The sequence below is a fragment of the Phalacrocorax carbo genome, chromosome 7 (assembly GCF_963921805.1).
Source record: "Phalacrocorax carbo chromosome 7, bPhaCar2.1, whole genome shotgun sequence".
Lineage (NCBI taxonomy): Eukaryota > Metazoa > Chordata > Aves > Suliformes > Phalacrocoracidae > Phalacrocorax > Phalacrocorax carbo.
The window spans coordinates 4867270-4895247 of NC_087519.1; the positions used below are offsets into that span (position 1 = coordinate 4867270).

The window sequence follows — 27978 nt, forward strand, 5'->3', positions numbered from 1 at the left end:
CATTTGATTACGTGCCACCATCGCCCCTTGTGATTAATCAAAGCAGCAAGTGAAAAATAAGAAGAGAATATGTTTGTCTTCAGTTTTAATTCTAACTCATAGGAAGAAAATCAGTAAATTCTCTTGGTTAACTCCTCTGCTTAAGCAATAATAGTGAATAGTGACAGAGGCAGTCATACAGCATCTCATTGTTTTCACAGGATGATGCAATGACATTAAGTGAAAGTAAAGCCAAAATTATGAGAAAAATCAACTAACAAAAAGCAGCAGTTTCCAATTACAAAGAGTTTACCTTTTGATAGGGTGGTATGAAACAGCTGGGTATCTTGCGGGTATACACTCTCTGCACCGCAAAATTAAAATGGCAAACAACGTTGACCTGATAACCTGTATTCCCCTGCCTGTCTTTCAGGGCCACAAAAAAAGCTGAGAAAACAGAGACCAAACAAGACAGACCAACACACTGACACATCAACCCACCACGAGTCTCCTGACTGTTGCCCAAAAGCACGTTACTATCAGGAAACAAGGCCGGTATGACAGGCTTCTCATTTTTAACAAAGATGAATCAATTTGTTCCATTTCTACTATCAATCATGAAGAGCCAGTGTCCCTTCTTTGCATGAAATACTGAAAAACACACATTTCCTTGAAGACAGGTAAGTTAGATACATGAGTACAAGAATGAAGTTAGTACAGGTGCACATATTTCTTACACTTTTTCTTTCAGAATATTAGACATTGTCTTTTTATTTCCTTTAGTAAAAAAAAAACCCTCCCTGAAATTCAGTACCAAAGAAGTAAAATAAAGACAAAATTCATGCAGCCACCTCTGCTTGTGGATTACAAATCAACTTACTAACTTCTTGCGTACATCTAGATTTTAGTTTTCTAGTCGATCCACGGTGATTTTTTTATTTCTGTGAAATGAATCACAGGAGTAAAAGGAAAAAAGAAATTTGAGCCTGTCAGAGGTGTTCTGATTCAAGCATAATGCTTTTCCTATCAGGTCTATAAAACCGGAAGCAAAATCTATGTAATATTAGGGTTCAGCATCTCAACTTTCTCACCTGAAAAAAAGGGTCTGTAGTTGAACAAAGTAGGCTTGATTCCAGCTGTAAATTCCTGCCACACCAACTTCATATTGTGATTAGGAAATGAAAACCAAAACCAGTCCTAGTGGTTTCTGATAGCCCAAAAGCTGGAGATAACATCTTTCAAAAAACAGAGTTTTTCCTAGCTGAAAAAATACTTTTCCTTGTTTCTTGGGAATGTTGCTTGTTATTTTGCTCACATTTGGTTCCAGGGATACCTCAGGAAAAAAAGTTTTACCTTTAAAACTATTTAAATTTGGAGTATGAATAATCACTCCTTTCTAGAATTTAACACTGAGAGATCCCCATATTTCCATTGCATCTTTAAAACGTTATTACAACTGACAAGCGTGTCAAAACCAGGAAACTGAAAAGAAATTTAAACAGTGTATTAAACACCAACCCACTGTGAGTCCCATTCCTTACTATTCAGAGACACGCTTCAAATTTCAGAGAAATCAGATCTTCACCATTGGTGGTTTGAACAGCAATACTACTTAACTTCGTAGATGAAGGCTGAAAACATGTTTTTCCCGACAGAGGCCAGTTTCAGTGGAAACTGTTTTGCTGATCATTTAAGCATCTTCACAATACGCTGTGATTTAGGCAGTAGCCTCAGATAGTTTTTCCCTGTTTTGCAAGAAATGGAAAACTATGTGTTTTTTTCCAGTGTATTAAAAATGGATGATCTCTTTAGAAAGTCTCACTCTCTCACACACGCTCATTATGACCTATTTCTTTAATCAAGAGAAAACTGGGTTAAAGGCATTATATTTTCTTCATTACAAATAAAGTATGTGGTTAAAGAAAAAAATTAACTTCACAGCTTGGAGAGAGGTACCATTTGAAAAAAATTTTATAACCTTTTCTATTAAAAGGTCTAAATGTGCATAAAATGATTTTCTTTGCTAGAAAAGGGTACAAGTTTAGCCTTACCTTGGTCAAATCCCAGGATCCAAGGAAGACTATGATGCTGGCAACTCCAGGACCTTCTGTGTTGTTTTATACCGTGCCTCTCCCATTACCTGCTCTTGAACTAGGAACCACCGCTTGTCCACCCATGTTGTGTGTGGTTGCAATAAAGAATATGTGATGTTTTACCATCACTTTTATTATCCATGTGAAAGAGGGATGCCTTTGCTGGAATTAACTCATTAGCCTGAGGGGCCTTAGAGGAAGATATTTATAGACATTAAGTCCTTTTTCATTGACAATGCAGCCTTAATAACATCAGACAGGAAAAAAGAGAAACATCTGCATTGATTTTGATTGTTTAATACTCAAGAGTGAAAAAAGTGTAAAATCACAAAGCTTATACCACCACAAAAATGCAGTTTCATTGCAAATGACCAAAACACAAGCTGCCTGCAAAGTTTCACTCAGCTGACATCAACAAACCCAGTTTCAACATTCTTACCGTCTTTTTAAACACCTACTATTCACAAACATCATTCAATACAGAGCTCTAGGTCTGCCACACATCTTTCTTCAGATTCTATGCTATATTTGCTTTCTAGACCAGTGGTTTACACATTTGGAAAACAGTGCCCCCACTTCTGATCTGTATCAGCATATAAATACATAGTTTTTACCCCCTGAATTACTAACTATATTTTAAAAGCATTTTGTTTAATCCAAACGCAGCAGTAAAGTTCTTATTTGTATTTAATGAAAAGCACAACTTTTATGAGTAAGCTTCAAAAGTGCATGCTGACCGAGGTTATATCACCAGTCCTTTCAGCCACAGGTTATACTACTTATGCAGAAAGTGAGCATATAGGGTGAGTTAGTACATCAGACAGTAGGTTATGTTTGCTCTTACTAGTAATACATGTACCTCTGACCCTCATTCTGCAGATGCAACCATTAGGCTTGCAGGATGCGACTCTCCACCTAACTACGTTTTGTTGCCTGAAGGTAGGATTATCCAAAAGCTATCATTATGTCAAAATGTCTCAGGTTAATGAGAACTAAACAGAAAATGGGCTGCTTACACAAACATTTTTAAAACTGAAACCCTTTTTACACGAGATATCTTTGTTTTCACAGCCTGATAGTATTCATGCAAAGGAACTGTGCATATCTTTAAACATTATCCTAATGCACATTCCCAGTTCCCTGTAATAAACTAACTTTCCAAGAGTCAATTAAAATCCTGACCTTAAAAAGAACTGAAGTACACAGAACAAATTTTTCCCTCCAGACAATCAAAACAGAAATATATCTTGGTATAACCTACTGCATCTGACAGTGACGTGTGAAGGAATATAAAGAGCTGCTGTTGCCTCAGTGGAAACAATACTGATCTTTCCCCTCCCCACCTCCTGCAGTGCTAAGGCCATCTACATTTTATTTTTCACTTGCTCCTTACTGGTTTATTCCTTCATCTGACATTATAATCCTCTGAGCAGGTGAAGATAAACATGACAGAGTGTTGATACAGTTGTTCCTAAGGAACGTGTCCATCAAAGATTCCACACGGTATCGATAAATGGGTTTGATCTTGTAAGTGGTTTTTTGTTGGTTACAAAATAAACTTTCTGCAGATATTCTTATTTCTGTTTTACAGAGAATGGTTAAGTTTCAGCTTAGAATAAAATTTGAGAAAACTAATACTGGTTATTTTTAATTCTGTTGCTTATTACAGACCCAACTTCTTCCTTTATGCAGTTATTTAATACCTGAAGTACAGAATCTGATTGCTTGCACTTAATTAGGCATCTAGCTGGAAAATTCTGGCTTATACGCAATTATTAAAATAAATACAGAGATGTTACCATCTTTAAAAACATAGTGTCAGCTAAGGAAACAAAAATATAGGATGATATTAGAAGTAGTACAATTCATAACACCCCGTTTATAAATGGCAGCACAAGGTCTTTTCTGAGCACATATGAATAATTTTGAAAACGTATTATCCATTACACAATTAATAGTATAAAAAAGCTTAGCATACATGCCTTTAGTGCTTCTCCACAACTCAGTTTCCTATTCATTTTCCAGCTGCTGGTTACACTTCCAATTTCAACAAATGATTTCATAGTACATGATCGACAAATATCCAAACCCGAGTGCCCTGGTACTCACACACACAAACCGAGAACGTACAGAAAATTCTGCAGTGCAGGCAAACCTCGTGAGCTAATCTTTGGAATATTTGTACAGTTTCAAGCTTGGTTACTAAGGCACACAAACTGTCCCATATCTGAAACAGCATGATATGTCAGTCAGCATGGAGCTTCCCTTTAGTTTGCAGTTACATTCATATTATAAAGTAGCAGTCAGTTTTGAAAAATCTAGCTTCTGTTAATATTAAGGAATCTGAAAAGTGACTAGCCATGCCAGACTGCTACAGTTTAACTGGATTCTAATATGGATTAGCACACACAGAACTATGCTTACGTAGCCACAGGAAAGAAATTCTGAGTCAGCAACCACCGGACTGGCACAACGCGGCCACCCGGACACAGGTGTGCTTCTCTGCAGAGGAGGTGCGAGGGAGGGGGTGAATGTGCGTCTCTGTGTGTGCGCGCATGTGAAAATAGCAGCTTTTCATTTGTGTGTCTTATTTCTTCTGTGTGTCCAGTATGGTATCTTCTTACCCCAGTGACAAAAATATTTTGGCTGCTATTTTTGTTTCTGCTAACACTGCACAGGTCAGTAGAGTCACTGGTGCTGGCTTCTGCTCTGGACTTTGAAGTCACTGAATTATAACTGTAAAGTTAAATTACGTCCTTCATTTAACCAACGTGCAATCCAAGTGAAATTAGCTTATTTTCAAATTATTTAAGTAGAAACCAACTTTGGCTTGAGGCAAATGTTACAACCAAGAAAAGAGAAGAAAAAAAAAAAAAAAAAAAGGAAAATTCAGACCTCAGGTTGGGTTTGCAGGGCTGGTAATTGAAAATGGCATCTTCTCATTCGTAAACAACAAAAGGATTATCTGGAAATGACTTGACACAGAATGATCGTAAGTGTCGTCAGTGCCATTGGCACAAGTTTTCTTCAGAACAGAACACGTATTAGCCAATTTCACTGCGTTAAGAAATTAGGCATTACGTAACAACGTTTGACACTTCACACTTACCTTTAGCAATACCTAGTACCAAGCTAATCCGTATACTGCAAAATAAGTTGATGTTATCAACGCACATAGCCACTGAAGCTGTAAAGAGTCCTCCTTACTTCCGTGGAAATACTATCCAGCCTACTTTAAAAATCTGTTATCTTTTTAAAGATATTAGAATTACTACTGTCTAACCATAAATATCACTATTTCTCCTTAGGAGTACTGTGAGAAATTCTTGCTTCAGTGTTATTCTTTCTTTTTTTGCCCTGCATTCTTGCTATACAAATAGTATAATTTTTGTCAGTTCTTGCTATACTTAGTTTGATCCTTCAGAACTGCATTTATTTTGTATAGCTGTGATATTTTAAAATGTTGTCATTAGGTATTGCATATAAGTACACAGAAATGGAACTGAAAATCAGATACCTACAACTCTCATTAGTCTTATATTCTGTTATATTGGTAGTTAGTAGCTTGAGATTTAAATAGAATTGCTGAGTATTTTAGTAACCAAGTACAATACAGTATTTAAAAAATAATGGAAAAGTCCTATCCAGACACACACTTAATTGACCTGCTGTAAAACAAATAAAAAATACAATTCTTCTAATTCCCCAGTAGCAAATTCCTGTCTTTATGGGTGGAAAAATCTGAAATTATTCGACACAGGTCTCTGAGGAAAAACACATTAATAGCATGATTTCTCCCAAAAATAAAATTTCCAATGAAGTAAAAAGTGTGCTGAACAGGTAGAGGCTTAGACTCAATACTACTCAGTCCATTATTAATCTGTATAGTTTGAGTGTTTCCCCATTCCTTTTTTCCTCTTTTTTAAAAAAAAGGATAATCAGAAATACGTATAAACAAATTACTAAGTAGACTTCATTACAGAGTCCTTTCAGAACCACTGTCCATCATTATCATCATCCTCTTCCTCCTCATGGTCCAAATAGAGAAGAGCAACTTTCTTTTCATCAGAAATAACTGACCTTTGGTCTACCATTCTTTGCAACTGTACAGTTTTATCAAAAAATGACTTTTCTGCTACCTTTTCACCATGATCTTGAGAAAAACTGGACAGAACGTAGCCTCTTCTTTTATTTTCATTTTCCACAATCTGGTCACTTTCAACTACAGTCAGCGGCTGACTAACAGAAGGGTCTTGCTTGCTGGATATGAGCATCGTTGCTTGCTGTTCTCCACTTTTTACTGTAGATATTCCACCCATATTGGAAACATCCATTTGAAAAGTAAAAGATGCTTCCTTGGATCCTACTTTAATATGCTTTACAGACCTACTGCTCTCAGATGACTCTTCTGTTTGTGAAAAGTCTTCCAGCGTTTCAGAAGTAGGTCTTGCAAAGATTATTTGCTCAGCATGAGTTTCTACAGGACTTATTTTAACGTGCCTGAAAGATCTGTTGACCTCTGAGCTTCCTTCGTTCTCTGACAGATGTCCTTCTTTGCTAATGAGCTCTGGAGTCTCAGAAAGGGAGCCCCGATATATGATTTGTTCAGTGGTTTTAACTCCCACTTGACCTAGTCTAACATGCTTTATTGAGCCTTCTGAAATAGCCTGGTCTTCCAGTTCACTGATTTCTGTGTGCTCAAAGACAGGCCCCTGGTAGATGATTTCTTCAGCTGTCATAAACTCTTGGGGACCCAACTGAATGTGTCTGACTGAACTTTCTGCCTGTGAGAAGTCTGTAGTGTCACTGACCTCCACTTTACTGGAGATTGGCCCTTCAAAGATAACTTGCTCAGTGTGAATCTCTTTTGGACCTAGTCTGAAGTGCCTTATTGATCTGCTGACATCCACAGACCCTTCTGTCTGAGAAAGGTTACCTGAGCTATTGAGCTCCAGAGAGTCTGAAACAGGCCCTTCAAAAGAGACTTCTTCAGTTACTTGCCTTGATCCTACTGTGACATGTCTTGCGGACCTGTTGAAGTCTGTTGAAAACTTGTGGGAAAGATTTCCAGAATCAATCTCTTCTACAGTTGTAGTAATAGGGCCTGTATAAATTACTTCTTCTGTGGTTTGAATTTCTTTAGGACCCAGTTTAAAATGCTTCACAGATCGGCTGAACTCTGATGATCCTTCTGTCTGAACAAGATCTTCTGTAGAACTGAGCTCCAGCGTTTCAGAGCCAGGCCCTTCATATACGATCTGCTCAAATCTCTGAACTTCTGCTGGACCAACCTTAATATGCTTCATGGATTTGGTCTCATCAGCCAATTGTGGGGAGTGAGAGACTTTCCCAAAATCCGCAGTTTCCAAAACTGAACCGTCATAAATAACTTTTTCAACGGTATGATACCCTGCACCACCACTCCTCCTCACTGTGGATGAGTTATAGATTTCTTGATCGGCCAAAGGAGTGTATTTATCACTGTGGGGAGAAACATTTCCTTCTATATTGCTTCTACCATCAACAACTGTCTCCGAGCTCTCTTTCTTCAGGGAGTGCAATGTTGCCTTCTCCTTCTCACTTGCAATTACTTCATCAAGCTGAGCTACATCGAATTCATCAGTGTGAAGGGTCTGTGACAGATTGACTTCAGCAACAATTGTCACCAAGCCACCATCCTCTGTTTGATCAACTTTTTTGATATCAAACTCTAAGCTACTAGAGTCAGCTTGATTTTCTTTTGTTAATGCAGACAGCTCTTCTTTCACACTTTCTGGGAGACTGCCCTCCAACTGCTCCAAAGCTTCCTTCAACTGATGTTTAGGGTCCTTTGTTTCCTTTGATAAAAGCCCTTTTATTGAAGTCTGAAATTCATGGGGAATTTTAATTTCTTTCTCAATAACAATGGATTCAACATGGGATGTTTCAGCTTTGGGATGCTCTTTTAAAATACGGGCACTTTCTTCCTCCCCTACCACTTGATAAGTTTCTTCTGGACAGCTTACACCTTCATCCCTCTTGCTTTGTGTGCCTTGCAAAAATTCATCTTGCCAAGAATATTTAATAGTTGATTCTTCTTCTATATGAATTTGCCCATATACTGAGTCATCATCTTTTTCATTAATAATAGGATGGTCATCAGGAACAGATACAAAATATTTTTGTTCAATAGGCGAGTCGTCTTCCTCAGTTACTTCTTCCACATGAGTGAAACTCTCATGGCGTTGTTTCTTCTTTTTAACACCTTCATACGTGAACGTTATGTTTTGTTCCTCCTCATCACCGTAACGCCTCTCTCTCTCAGGGAACGTATCTTCCACTTCCTCTACTTCAAAAGGTGTTGAAAAATCAGTCCTTTCATCAGTGGCATAATCTAGTGGCTCCTCTACAATCTCAACATTAACAGACATGTTCTTTCTGCCCTCATTTCCTTTCAGGCCACGATGTACTATATCTTCTATCTCTGATTTGGAAGGAGCTCCTTCAACACCCTCTCGAACCACTTCTCTAACATCCTGGTTTGATAGACCTCCTATGTCAGCTTCATCAGAAATAGATATGTTTTCTTGAACTTGAGATTGCACTGTGATCTCAGTCTTTATTTTCCCATCATCTGGTTGTTCTTTCTTATTAAAATAGGTCACTTTCGTGTCTGTTGATATTTGTGAACTAGAAGACTGTGTAAAACTTTTAAGAATGTCAGCAACAATATTCTCTGCTATATTTTCAGTTGACAGGCTTCCTATTTTATGACTTCTGTCACTAACTTGCTCTTCATCTTTCAAACTGGATTTTGCTTCTGAAATACTCACTTTGTGAATTTCAGCAGGCTTAGTTAAATGGTCATCTGTTTCTTTTCCTATGGAAGTTTTAAAACCTTGTAACCTTATTTCTTTAGTACTCTGAGATGCTTTGTCAGGAGCAGGCATTTCAAGACTGATTGGTATCTCAATGGCTTCTTTCCTTCTTGATTCCAAGGTTGCATTTGTATCTTTTTTGGTTGACTCACTTTTCAGGGTTCTTGCATTAGAAACATCACTCCCTGTTAACTTCTGGTTAATGACTTCCTCGTGGATATGTTTCTTCTGCTCAGTCCTCCGTCCAAAATCAACACTTCTTTCTTCCATAAAAGTTTTCTCATCTGTTTTCTTTTTCCCCTCTGCTGTTTGTTTCTCTAGCTTATCTTTTTCCTTCAGCAGAGATTCTTCCTCTTCAGTTGATTTGCTGCCTCCTCTTTTTTCTTTTAGGGTGGTCCGTGTTTCAGTTATGGTTTCTTGATATTTAGATGGTTTAAAATTGGTACTTAGCTCATAAGCCGGAAATCTAGTGAAGCTTGGTTTTGTTCTTATGTTCTCAGAAATCCCTGGCTTTGTGTCAGGCTTGTGGTCCTTGTCTGATCTTTCAGCACGTGCTGATTCTTTTGAAAAAGATACTGTGGATGAAGTTGTAACTTCTGTTTTCTTTCTTTCTGGAATTGTCTTTTGCTGCATTTCAGTGTTTTTCCAGCTACTGTAGGCTGGAGTAAATGTTCTTAATTCTTTGTGGTCTGTTACAATCCTTTCATCCTTTCTAACAGTTGTTGAAGGGCGATACGCTGAACTAAGCATATCTCTTCCAAAATCTCTTCCAGTAGCTGTTGTCTGTGATCCAGCCTGTGTTGACCAAGCTGAATAATGTGCAGAGCTGCTAGTATTTGTCACTGGCCTTCTATGTCTTGTATCAGTGAACCTGAAAGCTGGTGAAGCTTTATTTCTATTTCTTTCTTCATAAGTAGAGTAAATATCAGTGTAGTTATATGAAGTGTTTATAATATCTGCAAAAAGAGCATAGGTAACCAAATATTAAAATAATGGCTTCTATCTAAAGTAATATAAAACAGAGGGCATAAACTAAGAAATTACTAAATGTATAAAATATAAATAATATATTTATTATATTTATAAATATATACTACGTTTTTTAAAGAAGTAATGGCTTCATTTTCAGTGGAGCTTCATAAAGGCATTCCTTACGTTCTGCACGATAATTAAGTCTATGCATAAATTACATTACAACTGAAAGCAAAGCATTTCACTAAGTTGCAAGTTCTTGCTAACTTTACCTGTTGTGAGCTAGTGGGTATTTTGGCATTTACTTAAGAATTACACTTTTCATATTAATGTTCATTTACATTTACAACTTCTTATTACATAATGTATGCTAATATCCTAAGCTTGGGTTTTTGCTTCATTAGTCAAAGTGGCCTGAAGTTTCACAGTTCCTATTGGGAATTAATGGCATACCTGCCACCACATACTGGAAACTGAAAACGTAAATACAACTCTTCATAGCCACAAGATACAACAAGGGAGAGAAATAAAGCACCTTTTAGGCTATATCTACACAATTTAATAAAATGTACCAGGAATCACTGTCTGGCTCTAAGACCAACCAGCACTGCACAACTCAAATCTCCTACTCCTAAAACGCTAGCCACATTTCCTCTGACTTCTGGTGGTGTTTCCTGGTCTGTGGTAACTGCTGAATATGCCTGAGCATTGTCTGCAAAAGTACAGGCTAGTCCAGATCAAAACTGTGCCAGGGACAGCGCTAACAATTTACCAGCATAGGCAACTCCACGTGCGCATTTCAGTCTAGGCCCTAGCCTGTTTTGTTTACTACTACAGACACAGCCTTCAAACCTCTTCTGGGACTACTGTCTATAATGGTGTGATGATTTTACGACCACATATTGTTAAACTCGCGAGTATTACTGTGACTAATCCTGTTATTAATAACAATGGCCATGGCAGTCAGATCGAAGGTCCATCTAGTATCTGTTTTACAGTGACCAACAGTAGATACATAGGGAAGAGTATAAGAACAGGGCAAGTAAATAGTGATACTTCCCTGGTATACTCTCACAGCCTCCAGAGATTTTCAGCCCCTAAGACAGAAATGGTATCTTTATGTTTATTAAGTCTTTGATTTTCCTTTCATTACCCTGCTAAAATTTCTCTTTAAATCCAAGTAAAGTTTTTAACACTCACAATGCCTCATAAAACCATGGAATTCATCATTAACTACATGTTTTGTTGCATACCTCTTGCTTTATACTTCAAAACTCTCTTAAGACCTATGGGCATCCAGAAGTTCTTCCACTATTAGAGCTATGAAACATGACTCCCTACTTACCTCCTCCACTTGAGTCATGATTTTATAAATTATCTTATACAGGATAGCACTATGCCAATTTAAAATATTAACACCCAAAACCAATTCAATATTCACTTCGCAATACACTCGCAAAAAGTATTCTTCAGGAATACTACAATACGATAGTTTCCAGTTATATTTAGTTTCATTCAACATTCATTTTTTACCTTGAGGCAACTTCCCTGTATGCTGATCTCTCCGTGTAATAACCCACTGGTTGCTCTCCCCTTCTAACAAAGCTCTGCAAAACACATAAAAAGGCATTCTATTAAAATACTGGGAAGAATAATCATAATATTTAACATTTATAAGTCTTAGAAACTAAAACAATTATCCTGCAGCTGGGTCAGATCCTGAGTGATTTTTCACACTCCACATTTTTATTACTGGGAATAAGAAATCCTTCGCATCTTCCAGACTCTTCGTTTGCAGGGTCCAGTTTGTGAGAACAATGCAATAACGTTCAGTAGGTGACAGCAGCAGACACAGTACAGTTTTTGATCAGATCTTCTGCATTAGCCCATATACTGCTTCCTGACATGGACAAGATCCACTGATTTCCACTATGGAATCATACAAGCTAGCATTTTGTCCAGAATGATGATCTTATAACAGAGTTAAGAGAAAACAAATCCACACAAAACTTAACAGATAATCAGTAAAGTTTTCTTAGAGAGACACGTGGAGATGTTTTACAAAGAAAAGGCAAAAACAGAAAAAATATTTGCAAGCAAATAGTCAGGAGCTTTCCTGCTAGTAATGCAGTACTAAAGGTGTTGTCGCAGCATGATGTATGAGGGAACTGGTACAGCCAGGATTTTTAAGTTCTATCCTTTTCAAATGAAAATTGAAGGAGAATATTACTTCTACTGTCAAACACTGGCTAGTGCTGGAGGAAACAAGTTACAGTATTAAAGCAGCTATTCTTAGTTCCTATTCAGTCGGAAAGCAGCACAACATATTTTACAACAAAGAATTTTCCTACTCCTTTTTGGACAGAAACTACTTGGTTTCTTCTAGTGACATTCCTGGTTGTCCCCTGTTCCTCAGCCTTCCATTCATTCTTTTTTTGGAGCGACTCCCTAATAGCTTCCGTAGTTCCAGGAGGCCAGCGCTTCCACAGGACACTGTGGTTAAGGCCTCCTCCTGTTGGCCAACAGGACATTATGGTAGCTCAGCAGCAATTGGTCAGAAACCAACAGGACACCAGACTGCGTACCTTTGTGTTACGGAAATTACATCACTACAAGCGAACAGCAGAAGCAGGCAACAACTTAATAATCTGCTTCATACTTTTGTCTACTACCTATTCTTGGTGTGCTGATACACAGAATGGAGACTCTGAATTGCCTCTTCCATGTTGGTGGCACGCATCAGCTGTTCTTGGAGACATTATACCCAGCTGATTGCTTGAGAACACTGGCCATCCTCCCTTTATGCCAAGCTTTGCTGTTCCCTACACAGCCTGCGCGTACAAGGACCACACTCCCTTCAAGACCCAACTGACAGCAGCCACTGGCTTGTTCTATTCCTACACAAGGTTACTGCCCTGCATTTTCTCCTTTCTACAGTTGTGGAAAATACTCCAGAGGTACATTTCCCACAGAGACCGGCACAACTGAGGGGCAAAGCATTTTCAGAAATAATTACTCTGCATTAAGAATATTCACATAGGCACACAGCATATTTTTGTCCTCTCAGAGGGCGAAGACACTAAGTGCATTCTCTAGAATTATTCAACTGCCCTAAAAAACTAAAACAAAAAAACCCACAAACAAACCAAAGTTGTTGGGTTCTTCCATATACCAAATACAAAAGGTAGATATTAGGGGGAATCTTATTCAGTCCTAAAATTTTTAGAGATGGTTATTCAGTAAGACTGAATCTCAGAATTCCTGATAAATTCTCTGGAAATCTTTGTGTGCTTTCCTTCCCACCTGCTATCTATGTGCTTGTACTGTCTGACATAAAATATGTCCAGATGTTTTTCAAAAAACAGGAAAAAAACCCAGCTTGTCCCTTTTCTGCTTTCGCAGGGCCACAAGTTATGTGATCCCCCAAAAAAGTGCTCAACAGCAGCATTCTGGGGCACCAGCCTAGACATTCTATGGCATGCTCTTTCAATACACCACAGAATGCTATAACCAGCACAGTAACTTTGGTGTTTTTATATTCACTTCTACTAGTGAGATACCCCCATTTCATCACTTCCAGTTTTGGAAATGCCAGATGTTCTGCACAGATAATATACAGCTGTAACATGAAAGTTGTCAGGACTAAGGCTGGAGGATTATGATAGCCAAGGCTTCTGACTCCCTACAGGGGCGGTTGAAAGCAGTTTAGGATTGTGGTATAAACATATTTGTTGGGCATTTCTGTCAATATTAACAGAGCAGGCATTTTAAGTGTCACCTGTAGATTTCACGCTTCATACAACTGATCCCTTTGGACATTATGCTTCTTTGGATTTCTGACTGCCTCTGGATTCAGTAGGACAATGCTACCTCAGCAAAATATTAGCTGGCTTTCTTTGCAATCATGCATTTGTCTAGTGTCAGAAGAAAAGCCAGGTTAGAATTACCTAACACATTTACAGGTCAGTGTCCTCCTTAAAAAAGGCTCAGATGGACATCTTTACTTCTATTTTGTTAGTGTAAAATAAAAAAAAACAACACACAAAAACCAAAACCAAATAAAAGCCCACCAAATAAAAGCAATTTATCTTCCTCTATGTAAGGAGGAGAAATTTATTTAGGAATCAGATGACTTCAAAACATACAGAGCATGTTCCGAACACCAAACATCTGATCTGGTGAAGCTAGCGAGTGCCAAACAAATTGCTCCGATAGACACGCGCTAGAGAAGCTGGTGGTGACGTTGCAGAAACGTATCAAGGAACTGGCAATGCAAGCGTTAACCATGACGACGGAAATTAGGAATGTGGGTAGTTTGACTAAGGATTTCTGGCTGCTGTTAAAACAACAGTTGTTCAGTTGCTGCAGCAACGTATGAAGTCACTAAAAATAAGTTCCAAGAGGTAACTGTATATGGCAAAGGGCAACAGCACACAGAAAAGCTGGATCTGAAGCATTACTATGGAAAATACATTGTATTTGAAAGTGAAAGGCAAAGCTTCATGAAACCTCTATAAAATTGGACAGTGAATCAGTGTTTTTCTGTACAGAGTTCATAATAAGTATGTCCTCAAGCCTATCAGATAAGCAAGAAAATGTTAAACTGACTTTGGCTTAATAAACTAGCATGAGAAACTCTAGTGTAATATACTGAGCACTGGCTTGGAAGCCAGTAAACTCAGGTTATGTTCCTCAGCTTGACCATAGCTTCAGCTTATGCAAGTCATTTTGCTCTTCTGTTCCTTTGCATCCTTTCCTAATCACTTAAACTATAACCTCTTTGTGGTGAGGACTGCTTTTAAACTTAAACTGCCCAAAGCATAGGGTGTTAATCTCAACTGTATGAGCTCTTTAAGTATTCACAGTAGTAACAAAAAACATTTTTCCAAGCAGCACTCTTCCAAAAAATAACCACGTCAGCTACTTCCTAGAAATCAGATCCCAAATGACATATACACACATTGTGTTAACACTTGGTTTAAGTGTTGTCAGAACATATTCCAACAGCACCTTTAACTAATCTCATTATTAATGTCATTTATCTAAAGTTAGCAGCGACATGCTAGTCAGTCTGAAGCCCTGCAGTGTGGTGGATAACAACAGAAATAACTAGTCCATGAAAGCAGGTGGATAAACTGGTTGGGGTGGAAGTGGGGAAGTTACCGAAACCAAAAGGATGTAGTGCAAACAGTCATTCACAACAGCAAGAACTTTGTTTCAACTAGAGAAACCCAAAATCTCAGCTCGGGGAAGTTAACCAGCAGGCCATATAAATTAATCCTCTCTATTCTTGGTTTTTAGGAAGGCGTTATAAAAAAGCCTCTCCAGGAAGTGGAATGGAGGAAGCATTTTTAGGTGTAAAGGCCACTCCATGTCTTTTTTCCATCATGGGATGGGAAGATAAGGACCGGGTGAAATAAATCAGGTAACGGACTGCATGTTAAATTCCCTGGGTGTAGAAAACACAGAATGTTCCCAAAATAAAACAAATACAGGAATGGGACATATTGGATTGTACAAGTTGTAAACAGGAAATAAAAAATTTGACTGAAAAAGCTGTGGTGAGTAGCTGAGGCAGCCTTAACGCTGGTGGGATTTCTTGAAAGGGTCACAAGTGTTGACAGAGGAAACCAGCTGAAGGAGGATTGGAAAGTATGCCTGACAAGTGTATTAAGAGGTCCTGACAAGGACCATGACAAAAAAGGGAAAAAAAAGAAAAAATAAAAACAACTTTGTAGCCTCCGCCGCTTCAAAATCCAGGGTGGTAACCTAGAACAGAACATTTGCATGACACTTGGATTTCAACAACATATTTTAGAGAGGGCAGAAAAACTACCTAAGCTATGGCAGAGGCTCTGGGCAGCCTCTGATGTTTGAAGAGAAGCTTCCAATAGTTGAGGAGAAAGGCTTGACAGTTATTCTGATCCTAGGCAGATCTTCTATCTCCTTTTAAAATTAAGAGTCTTACAGTGTAATTCACCACTTCTCTCTGGAAATATAACTTAAGCATCGTCTAAGTAGTCGTGGTTTTGCAAGGTTCTAAGAACACAGAAAAAACTGCAAGACACTTGATAAATATTTACTTCAACACTGGTGAAAAAGGATTGGGAATGAAGATTCCCACAAGGTATAACTTCATAAAGCCACATAAGACATGTATTTCACTTCCTGAGTGAGCCTTAGCTCCCAGAGCAGGAAGGGTGAGCAGAAACAGAGAGGAAGTACACTTGGTCCTTGGGGAAGGGTGTTCCTTGCAACAGTGATCCTTCTTGCCAGTCCAGGAGCAGTGCTGACTAACGGAAAGGACTGGCTTTGAAACAGGACCTGTAGGAGTTGTAAAACAAAGAGAAAATACAGGGTGGGAGGTACAAAGAAAGCTCCAAGAAGCAGACCAGATACCACACCCTTAACCTAATAATGCCAGGAGGAGAGGAGGTGGCAAAGCCCTCATGGAAACCTCTCAGTGGGAAGTTCAGGGTGCTAAACTAAGTGTGAATAGATGCCTTTTGTTTCCAATATACATAAGCAAGGTTATACGCCAGCATACTTCATGAAAACAAACTGAAGCTGGCTTCACATGCCTTGGTTAACACAGATAGAGGGACCTTGGAGAGGAACAGGATTTGAAACAGTATATAGATGAGCATTCCAGAATTCTCTTACTACCTGGATCCATACCGATTCCCTCCCACAGCAGTGTTGATAGAGGCACGCAGTAGGGAAAGCATTATTTTCTTAAGTGAAGGGAGAATAAGAAGAAAAGAGGAATAGGTAGAACTGCCTAAATGTAAAAACACAAATCAAAACAATCACTTTTTAGTAGCGTTAGATAGCCAGTTTTCTGATCCTTAGCAAGGCCCATTTGTCTGTTTTCATCTGTAGTTCTTTTTCAGTCAGTAGATGCTCATTTGTCCGCAGAGGCCTGCCTTGCCAAGGCTATCAGTGATGCAAGTTGCCCTCACTACAATCAGATAAACAAACCCTACAGGTTAAGGAGGCTTCTTAACTGGACAACAAACATGCTGCAGGTGATGCTGAATTGTCCTCCTTTTATTAACAAGGGCAGGGAATCCTTAGACAAACCAGGAATGCTCAGATAATCAGCGATATGACCTCTGGAGGACTTCCAGAATTTAATGGGCTTACAAGGTTTTACAGAGCAGAAGCACTGGTGGTTCACTTATTAACTAAGAGGGTGTCCAAGCAACTACATATCTGGGCATTATCATTCCTACTTCTGATGAATGCTAATCATTGAAACAATTCTGATAATTCTGTTATTGTGAAAGTGCTAATCCCATTTTGCAGATGAATAAACTGAGGGAGAAAATTTCAGTGACAACAGTAAAAGTCAGTATCAGAGCTAGGATTAAGTTTAGAAGAATCACGTGTTTTAGCAAAGTTAACAAAATTAACGCACACAGATAAGGATCACAACTGGCTACCGTTTCCACAGTTTCTCTTCTACTGGTAATGCTCCAGACACTGCTGGCTTTCCAAGGATCACAGGGATCCCACTCCACCAAACATCCAGGTACTGTTGCTCATCAACTGACTGCAAATTACTTGTCCCACATACTGCTTGTGATTTCACCTCGTCCAGAAGCCAGCCTTGGTCTGTACCTCACAGCACAGAATACTCGAGGCATCTTGGACAGACCAGTTTTGCCCTTTGACGGCCTACAGGCATCCTTTGCTCACTAGTCTGTTATCAAGCTACTTGGAAGTTACTCTTTCAAGTGTCTCATTTTCAGTTATGCAACTACAATTAAATTTCATATTTATCAGTGGATTGCTTCACTCTACACATTTCACCCATAATTCAGCTGGTGCCATCTTTATCCAGACTTAGATGCTTATTGGTTCATAGCAACGTTGCACACTTAGGACACAGTGTTAACGCTTTAGGACACACAACTGTTAATACCACTGTGTTTATGCCGGTTGAATATCAATAACGCGCACAATAGATACAAGCTAATGACCGAGGCAAAAAGAATACGAAAGTAGGCTGACATTAAGTTTTTGCAAAATATTACTTTGCTCAATAAGAACTGCACTCTGTATTTGGAGATCAATATCTCAATGAAGTTTATTGGAAATAATTGTCCTAGATGTAGGAAAAAAAACCCCCATGATCTTTACAGTAAGGTAGTATCTGCTTCCAGTTCATAGGTTTTTTTGTTTGGCTGTTTTTTTCCCCTTTCAGATTGCTTTTATGCCATTTGCCAACTCATCCATCATGATTCTCCGGACAGGAGAATTACTCTGGCTTTTCAACTGCACAGCTTTTAAGTGGCTAAAGAGATACACAGTACTGAAGACTCATTAGCAGAGATGTTTGATGACTTCTCCAACTCGATCCAAACATGTTTCCCCAACAAACCAAGGCTGGAGACACTTGGATTTAATCAAACAGACCTTTCTGTTTTCTTCCCACTATTCTACAAGTGAAAAAAAGAACGGGGAACTCCCTACTTATATTGATGCTGCAGGTGGACACTAATCAACATATTTAAACAATGAAGTGTGCCATGTAGATCGACCGATGGCAACTACACAATCTCATGATTTATTGATTGCCATTTAGGGATACTGGCTCCTCAGCTCGTAATCAAACATTGGGTCAACAATTCACATCAATTTGATATCAGCTTGACCAGGACTAAGAAGATTCCTTACATATCACTGTATTTGTTGAAAGGTAATAGGATTCCCGTGGATTATATTGGATTCTCTAACATGCTGTTCTAGGGACAGAGGAATAGAATGAATTACTACCAGAGGTAGTTTTGCTCGAGTGATCAAATTCCAGTCACCTCTGACCACTGGTAATGCTTATCTAATGTGTTACTAATTAATAACGGTGTTTTACTATTCTTACAGTTTTCCCAGATATATCAGACAACTCCACCCGTACTAGCAGCCTTCTGAAGGGGCGTTATCTTCCCTTCACAGACAGCACAGTCAGGCACAGAATGGCATGGTGACCCAAGTCACAGAAGAAGCCAACAGCGAGTTAAAAACTGGTATTAGGTGTCCATTCGCTCTATTGAACAAACCTAATACATACAAAGAATCTTGATCTGAGACTCTAAAAGTAGCTGTCCATACTTTACATGCTGGAAAGGGCATGAATGGGGCTCCCACAGCTATGAAAAGGGATTTAAATTATCCTCAGATGAGACAATTGTGTGTGACTGCAATTCTTACCTGTAGGTTTCAATTTCAAGGATGAGGCCTGCTTTCACCTGCAGTAGTTCTTGATAGTCCTTCAGGTAATCTGTGATTGACATGGTCAGGAACTGCTTTTCTTCTTCTAGGGCGTCGATTATCCTCTAAACAAAAATACTGAGTTTTAGTTTTGAACTAACAAAAGTCTCTACACTTGAATACCTAATAACAGTAAACTTAAAAAAATCATCTGAGAAAACAGTAAGTCAGTGTGTGCCATCACTTCAAAAATTATAACAAAGCAGCCCTATGACCTTCCCCATATACAATCTGAAATACGTTGTTAATGAAGCAGAGCTTTATGTTAAGATTTCGTTTTATGCCTTACTAAGCTCATTAAATATTTCAGTAAAACCCATTCAGACGCCCTGTACAAAAGTTCTCAAGTATACATAGCAAGGAAAATACACTCCTTTACAAACGTGACTTAAACGCGACTCATTTTGTCATTTTAAGAGCATAGGTGTACGTGTTTCAATCACCTTGAGATCAGGAACGTTGGTGATTGCTTTGCCATGAGAACCTGGCCTATTTCTCTTTATTGGTGTTTTCAGTTCCATAGATGTGCGGGTCCAAGTCAGGTTTTGGATTCTAGCATCTGGAGATATTCATAGTGCCTAGAAGGTGAAGGATGAACCTCCAGCGTTTCCTTTGAGCCAAGATTTCTACAATAGTTGGATACCTGCTTCGAGTCCACCCAGCTTTGTCCTAACTGCTACCCAGAAGATATACAAGGGGTTGCTCATTTTCATCTTGATAACTAAAAATAAGTGTGTGTATGGGAGGAGTACAGTTTATATGACGCCCACAAATTACTTGAGAGCAGCAGCACTGACAAGAGGGTAGGTAAGGCCTGCCCACCTTTCTTTAACAACTTCTGGAAGTGGAGAAAGGGATTGATGAGCAGAAAAATACCAAAGTCCAAAATGATCTAAATTTGGACATACTCTGAAATACTAAACGGAAGATTAAATGCTGAATAACTGTACGCAACAGAAAAGGCAATGAAGACTTATGCAATAGAACATTAAGATTTGATTTAGACTAAAGACAACTGACTCTCATGCTCTTGAAAACAACATCGTAGAAAGCAAGTGCTTTCATCACCACTGTTACCTCTCATGTGAGGGGCAAATTTCCATCTTCTGGAAAATAAGCCCTCCCCTGATAACTGAGAGGAGCTTGTTCAGTACAGACTCAGAACTAAAAGTATCAGTATTAGCTGTTCTCTGCAGTTTTAAATTATTTCCTCACTGTGGATAGAACCTACCAACTCAGATCAATCTTCCTCAGCCAGCAGATTGATGCTAAACAAAATGCTATAGATTACGCTTCGTTCTGGGGGCTGGGAAGACAGAAATTAGATCTCAGCAAAGGCCTGATCCTGTTTTTCACATCACTCCATGCTATGCAAGGACACTGAACCATTGTTTATAGAGCAAAATCTCACACACGTGTACAACACTGAACAGGAATTCATGACAGCATATTTTAGATTGCATCCTAACCAATGCTTTACAATACAAACTGAAAAATCAAGACACTGATAGTCTAATTTTAAAAAAATTCTAAATGCATCATTTATATGCAGAAAGTGTTCAAGTATCACAGTACAAACAATAGCATAAAAATGAAGATACAGCAGGGGATTCCCCAAATTGAGTAATGCCAGTATGATATGCTAGGCAGAAGTAAGGTTTAAGAACTAAGATAATAAAGTGCTGGCATTTCAAACATTAACAGTTTGTGGGTTTTTTTTTTTTTTTAAGTAAAAAGAAAGCTTTATGAAGGAAGCTGCCTGTATCTTCGTATACATGTGGGTATACTTCTGTATATAATAATCTATTTCTTCATTTGCCTTTGCAGCTTTTGTTAAATGATTACACTGATATTTTCTTTGACATGACAAACCTTGCCTACAGCCTTCAGCGTACCTTAAAACTCCCTTTTTGTGGCAAAAGACAAATCATATCTGCGTATCTGAAAAAGCACTATCAGCCATCCAACAGCCTCATCCAGACTGCAGCGGAGGTAACATCCTGTACGGCCACGCACAGCGGCAAGCAGGACCGCTGACCTTTTGCAGCTCTGAGGCAACAATCCTGTTCAAGAACTGACACAATGGAAAAATCCCCAAGATGAGAAAGGAAGAAAAATGCCAGGCCCTGCTTTTAAAAGGAAAAGGTGATCAAGCAAGAACGGACAGGGTGTTGCCAGAACCAAAGGAATCGGCAAAAGACAAGAAAGACAGGGTCTCGAGGGGATCAACCCCTAACAGTGATAAGAGTTCTGATACAAAACATGAAGTGATTCGGGTGTTTGTTGCCTCCCCGATTAAACAGAGACTAACCTATACATGCGCCTGCATGTGTTAAGAAGAGCTTCACAATGCACAGGTCTTGCTGCAGTCCCAGCAGAATCTATACAGGGAACCTGTACACCAGACTGCAGAGAGCATGGAGCTCTGAAAGACCAGGGATGCTCACACCTATCTAAAGACACGGGAACTTCAGGCCCTCACCCCCCCAGGATCTGTAGTCTGGGTTTGACAAGCCACCTAGATTCTACCCACTGGATTTGGAGAGCACTTGGGATCCAAAAGTTTGAGTTAATGATTACCATACGGGGCTACATAACTCAGCCAGCAGTGTAAGAGTTCCAAAGGAATTCATTCCAACACGAGCAGACATCGTATAGACTGGATGGCAGACAGCCACTCGTCTAGCCCTCCAGTCACCGCCACTTCAACATAATGCAGAGGACAATTGGTCTTAAGCCCCGTTTCCAGGCATGCCAAAAAGTACATAAACCACTTTGGCAAAGTTCACGAGATCGCAAGATGGAAGTTCCTCAGCTTCCAAAAGGTAACCTGTAGCGTTGCAGCTGTGTTTGCCTCACACGGGACTTTCTTGGAAAGAGTTGTTTCTCAACCACATCAAACCCCGGTGATGTCCTGCTAGAACTGAGTAACTGAATAAAAGCAATTTTCTCACCCTTCAGATGTTCCTTTCCAGGCAGCAGTGGGAAATTTTAGAAGGGCAGTAGGGGGAAAAGAATTTACTTGGATTGTCCAAGCTCAGGGAATAGAGGTTTCCAGGCTCCAGCCCTTTCCATCTGGTACTATTTACCGATCCTACAGCTCATTCAGTGGCTCGGCAGGGGAGGAACTGATGCTCTGCACTTAGCTGGCTAGAAAGCGGTACACAAAAAACCACACATGACATATCGATACTGTACATTCATTTGACAATATGTTTTCTTCTTCTCTGGAGCTCACAACACTGAGGCAGGAACCAATCCTAAATCCACCATATTAATGAAAAATTTCTGCCTCTTTTCAAAGCAGCAGGATAAGCCATGGCCATTTTTACGTGCAAAAAATACAAGTTTTTTTCAAATCACTGAGAGATTTTGCCTAAGTATTTTCACAGCACACAGCTAAAATTATGGAAGTAAAAGACTTGCTGAGTTCATCCCTTTAGCACTCAGGACCAGTGAAAATTTTCCAAACGATGTATGATTTAGAGCTCGCCTGGTTCAGCTAAATTGTAACTCCAAATACATATTTCTATTTAACACTGCCGAAAGCTTTAGCGAGGATAAGGACAGTGCAGGAGGCAAAGATGGACATATAAGGCGACTGCATGATATATGGAAAATATGAATAAATCTAATCGCCATTGCAGCTGCAATGAACAATAATCACTTGACTTAAATCTGCACATACATATCATTTCTATGTGTCACTGTACAATAAGCATGGAGTAGATGCTCTTTAAAGAGTAGTTTAAAATCCATGCTGAACATACTTTCGCCAATAAAAGAAACAAGGGGGTGGGAGAAAAGCTTTGATCACAAGAACAAAATCTGAACTACCTGCTTCCACACATTCTATAATTTATCTTCCTGGATGGGAGCAAAAGATACCTTATTTCTCACGTATACTAGACTGGCCGCTGGAAAAGGCCTTTCTCATTGAAGACCAAACATTTTAAATATGAAACCATTCAGAAGTTATAAACTTTATGGTATCATTTTCACCAGAATTTAAATATTACCCAGATATACATTCAAAGGTAAGACACCCAACCTGAAAACATGAGCTCTCAAAGCACTTTTTTCTTCTTCTCGGATTACTAAGCTTTGAAGCTATTATTCCTGTAAAATCCAAAGCACGCCAAATGCTCCTGAGAATAAAACTGAAGTTTGTTATCTTGGAATCAAAATAACAATCCATTGCTGAGCACCGAATCAGGACAATTCAAGGGCATGCACTGATTTTGATTAGCTGACTCCTGCAACGGGTTGCTCTGTCTCCACTTGCTCTTCTGAAGAAAATTCTTTAAAAATACAACCAGATGCAGAGACAACACAGTGGTATAAAACCACCCCGCTGAGCTGAAAGACAGACGTAGGTATCTGAACACACCCACTCTCTAACTGGCTTTAGAAGAAACACTTGTAGCTCGGGTAGTAAGCTGTACAAAATGCTCTTCTTAAAGAAACACCGTATTTAAAGGTTTTCAATTTGAACCATGGTGATTGAAGATCAATGAAATTTTCATTAGAAATCCCTAGTAACAAACCTAGACAGCAAAGAGGACATCTGGAAATCAAAGTAACTTTAAATACTAGTAGGCTTATATACATTTATATAAACTCATACACCTTAACAAAAAAAAAAAAAACCAAACCACAGAAAAAAGAGGGTTTTTTCTTTACATCTTCACCTGGCTTTGACTGATGGATAGGTTTAATTAATGAGGGATCTACACAGAACATGTTCTACAGCTTTAGAAATGTTTACATACGTGACTGGAAGAACAAATTGTCCTGTCAAAAATGAAACTAGAATTGCTTTAAAACTTAAAAGACTTTCTGATTACTTCTTACATACCTGATCTGCCTCAGTTCACAGCATCTGCAAACTATGCAACTTGCAAACAGTCTAGCAACGTACAAAAACCAGACGCACAGAAACAGGTCCCAGTCCCTTCCAACCGCCAGCACCTCCATAATCTACCACGGCTGTTGGACACAATGCCATCAGGAGCACACGGGGTTCAGACAACCACTGAGCTCCAGCAGAGTGTTAATAAAAGGTCTAACAATGAACAATAGAAATGTTGCCCTCAGGAAATTGATGGATGGTCTGGATGATCTAATACGTGCTCTCCAGTCTCAGTTGATGAGCTGATACTTTGCTGTGCCGGCATTTACTGGTCTGTTCACACGCACAAGGTGATTATACATCATTATACCGAACGTTATTCTGACAGCAAGCAAATTCTCAGCTACAGATGCTACAACCCTCTGCTTAACATCACCAAGCATTCTCCTCAAACAGATACCGTCGTTAAAGTTTTATTTCAAAAAAATTCCCCCCTCTACTCAACTGCAGATAGCACAGCAATAAATCTTCCTGCCTTGAAACTAAAAGTTTCCTCAACTACACTGGGGCCCACAAGCTTTTCTTTAGGCTCAGGGTGCACTGGAGCACATGTAAGGCAGGAAGAAAATTCAGTTCATTTCTCTGATGGCGACAGGTCAACCTCAAGTCTCAGGCTAGAAGGGAAGCTTCGTGTCCCACCGCGCGGGGACTCGGTTCGCCTGCCCCACGTCCCACCTGCTCACGCCAAGCCGAGCAGGAGCCCTGGCAAGCCTGCGCGCCAGCTCCGTGCTCCTGAGCGCTTGCCGAGGGCAGGTTGGGAAGGGAGCACCTGTCAGCGAGATGATGGCCTCAGGGTCACCCTTTTGATCCCCACCCTTCGCACCCAAACCGAGCACTGGGTCTCACAGGGGCCTCCCTGCTCCCTCCAGAGAAGGGCTCAGCAGCAACAAGCTCTTGCTGGGCCGACTCCTCTTCCAGCCTGGGGAAACCCTACTGCAGGGAGGCAAAGCGGGGCGAGGCAGAGTCAGGGGGAGCCTTCAGAGGGGTGCAGGCCCTTCCCGCAGCAGCGAGAGCGGCGGGCATGGGATGAGCCCGCGGGAGGGGAGTGCCAGGGTCACGGGAAACCGAGCTCGCATCCCACCATGGCCCAGAACCGGAGGGAAAACGCGAGTGGGAGGGCCGAAGGAGACTCGGAGCAGTACCAAAACAAGCACCGGAGGGCGGGGAGAGCCCCGGCGAGGGGGGCCGGGGAGGCCCGGGGCCGGGGGCCGCCGCTCGGGGCGCAGCCACGCACCTGGTACTCCTCCAGCTCGGCGCCGTGGCGGTCCTGCAAGGCGAGCAGCTCCTGCTCCAGGCGCTCCCGGAGCCCGCACAGCTCCCGGCCCTGGCGCTGCAGGTCCTCCAGGTGCTGGCGGCACTGCCGGCTCTCCTCCCGCAGGAGCTCCAGGCTCTCCCGGCTCCGCTGCGCCTCCTGCTCCTGCAGCACCTGGATCTGCTCCTGGTAGCGCAGCAGGGTCTCCCGGCAGCTCTGGCTGAGCAGCATCTCGTAGGTCTCCTCCAGCTCCTCCAGGCTGAGCCCGGCCAAGGGGGGCGGCAAAGCGGCCAGGTCCATCCGCAGCTCCCGCATCTCCACCGCCTCCCGCCGCTGCCGCTCGGCCAGGTGCCCGTGCTCGGCCCGCAGCTGCAGCAGCAGCTCCTCCAGGGCCACGCACTCGCCCCGCAGCCGCTCCAGCAGCTCCCGCTGCCCGGCCAGCTCGGGCTCCAGGCGGCGCCGCATGGCCAGCACCTCGGCGCCCAGCAGCTGCAGCTGCTCCAGCTCCCGCCGCAGCCCGTCCCGCTCAAGCTCCGCTTCCAGCTTCGCCCGACTCAGCTCCTCCAGCTGCATCCGCAGCCAGGCCAGCTCCTGCTCGGGCACCCGCAACCCGATCAGCTCCTGCTCCCGCAGCTCCGCCAGCTCCCGCGCCAGAAAGCGGTTCTCCTCCTCCAACTCCCGCACGCGGGACACGAAGACCCGCAGCCGGGAGTTGAGCTCCTGCAGCTCCCTCTTCTCGTCCCATCCCGTTTCCCAGCGCCGCCACATCTCGCCCGGGACGCGGGGTCGGGGCCGCAGAGGCCTCCGGGCTACCGGCGCTGCGCAGCTCCCGCTCGCCGCGGGGCTCTGCCCGCCGACCCTGCCGCGCGCCGCTGCCGCCCGACGGGCCACGCCCCGGGCCACGCCCCATAGACCCCGCCCCAGCGGGCCGCGCCCCGACAGGCCACGCCCCCACGGCCGCGCTGCTGCCCTGCGGCGCCCCCTGCCGGCCACTTGGCGTCTCCTGCCAAGCTGCTCCGAGGGGGGAGCCAAAGCCCCGCTTAGGAAGCAAAGCCCGGCTTAGGGAGGGCCCGGCGCCGCTCTCGCGAACCCGCGAGAGCCCTGCCGTCCCCTCCCCCGGGGCCGAGCCGGACCGGCCGAGGCCCAGCCTGCCTCTCCGGCAGCGCGCTGCGGGAGCCGTTGGGCTTGTGATCCCTCGGCTGCTCTTACTGCGCCGCGGCTGGGCTTAACTTAATATAAAGTGTCAAATGCCTGTTTATAACGCAGCTTTTAAGTTGAGGAAGCCGCGGAAATGCCTCCAATTTTGAGCTTGCGTCACAACTCATAAAATCCATGTACAACAGAACAGCATCCCACCTCCCAGGCTTAACGCAGGGCAGAAGCGCCTGCAGCCAGCACGTCCCTGTGCCCGATTCTCCTCTGCCTTGTTTTGCACCATATATGGGCTGGATCCAGATAATTCCTTGCATTGACTGCACTGGAACTGTCTCTGCATGAGCTGCTCAGCAAGGAGGCAGGGAAGCATCGCACCCTGTATTAGCTACCAAATTAGACAAAAAGATGAGGAGTGACTCATTTCAACCTTTTTCAACTCCCCAGGCTTTCTTTCTCTCCCTCTCAGACACACACACACACCCCTAAATTTCACCCAGTGCTGCAGCACTGGGAGTTTTGTAGAGATTTGCTCCTTTGCGTAAAGCAGCACAGCTCCCACCTCTGCATTTACTCCTTGGGACTGCTCCCAACCAAAGCTTACACAGGGAAAGGACCAGAATTTGGCACAAGCCCTGCAAAGCTGGGATTGGGGCATGGCTCCACTGCACCAATCTGCGCTGCGCCCCCTTCTCTGCTCTGTCCCACCCTTCCCAAAGCCTTCCACCTCAGCACCACGTCTCCCTGCTGTCAGAAAGGCCACAGTTCGGCTGCTTCTTTGCTCTCTGCTGAGTAAGTTTCCTTCTAATCTCAATAAACCCTCCAGGATTTGAGCCCGACCAACACAGATAAATCAATGGCTTTGGCCTAAAAGTCAGCCAATTTAGCCTTGGCAGATTTGCTCCGTCAGAGGTCACTGAGAAGCTGAGATTTGCTAAAGACACTTGCTTTTTCTTGGCTTTGTGGTCAAAATCAAGTCCCTTGGTGACACTCTAACACCTGCTGTTCTTTTCTGAGGGAAACCGCTATGCTTCTGGGAAGAGGTAAGTTCCTGTGGTTTACGAGGCTTTTTCTACCTCTGATGTCACTGTTATCCTCAAAAACCCCAAGTAAAGAGCACGCTGACACCCAGCGCACCGCACAGAGCAAGGCCGCGGCATTGGCAGGAGCAGGGCTGCTGTTTAAACGAGCTTTCTGGGGTTCGCTGTGAACATCCTGCCAGATGTCAAGCTAGCAGTTGCTTGCCTTTTCTTACCAGCAATTTGACTCATTTTTTTCTGCAACTGTATTCATAAGTTTTTATGATTTCATTGTTCAAAACATAGTCAATACTGAACTTCTGCTTTTACGTCTCTTGAAAAAAACACCATAAACCTCTCTCTAGATGTTGGACACCTTTCTAGGCTGGGGGATCTACCTTTCTGTCGTGGCTCTGTTGTGGTTTAGCCCCAGTCAGCAACCAAGCACCACGTAGCCACTCACTCACTC

The 27978-nt window shown here is 41.8% G+C and overlaps 1 protein-coding gene across 2 annotated transcripts; it reads right to left on the reverse strand.

Annotated features, from left to right (window-relative positions):
• Positions 1-2353: 2353 nt before the first annotated feature.
• On the reverse strand, positions 2354-26218 carry SYNM (synemin). Of its 2 annotated transcripts, none has more exons than XM_064456154.1 (4): positions 25321-26218; positions 19115-19239; positions 11435-11508; positions 2354-9885 (listed from the first exon to the last, which is right to left on the reverse strand). In XM_064456154.1, exons 1-4 carry the CDS (start codon positions 26104-26106, stop codon positions 6062-6064), a joined length of 4809 nt encoding a protein of 1602 aa, XP_064312224.1. In that variant the 5' UTR covers positions 26107-26218; the 3' UTR covers positions 2354-6061. The 2 variants fall into 2 exon arrangements, with proteins under 2 accessions (XP_064312224.1, XP_064312225.1); XM_064456155.1 differs by lacking the exon at positions 25321-26218 and adding an exon at positions 24033-24427.
• Positions 26219-27978: the final 1760 nt, after the last annotated feature.

What these genes read in the sequence shown, in the direction of transcription:
- SYNM (XM_064456154.1), bottom strand. Translation starts at nt 26,106, where the DNA reads ATGTGGCGGCGCTGGGAAACGGGATGGGACGAGAAGAGGGAGCTGCAG. An exon ending in CCGAGCTGGAGGAGTACCAG is followed by an intron (nt 19,240 to 25,320) that starts GTGCGTGGCTGC and finishes ATTTTTGTTTAG; the next exon opens with AGGATAATCGACGCCCTAGA. An exon ending in TACAGGGAAGTTGCCTCAAG is followed by an intron (nt 9,886 to 11,434) that starts GTAAAAAATGAA and finishes CTCTTTTTGCAG; the next exon opens with ATATTATAAACACTTCATAT.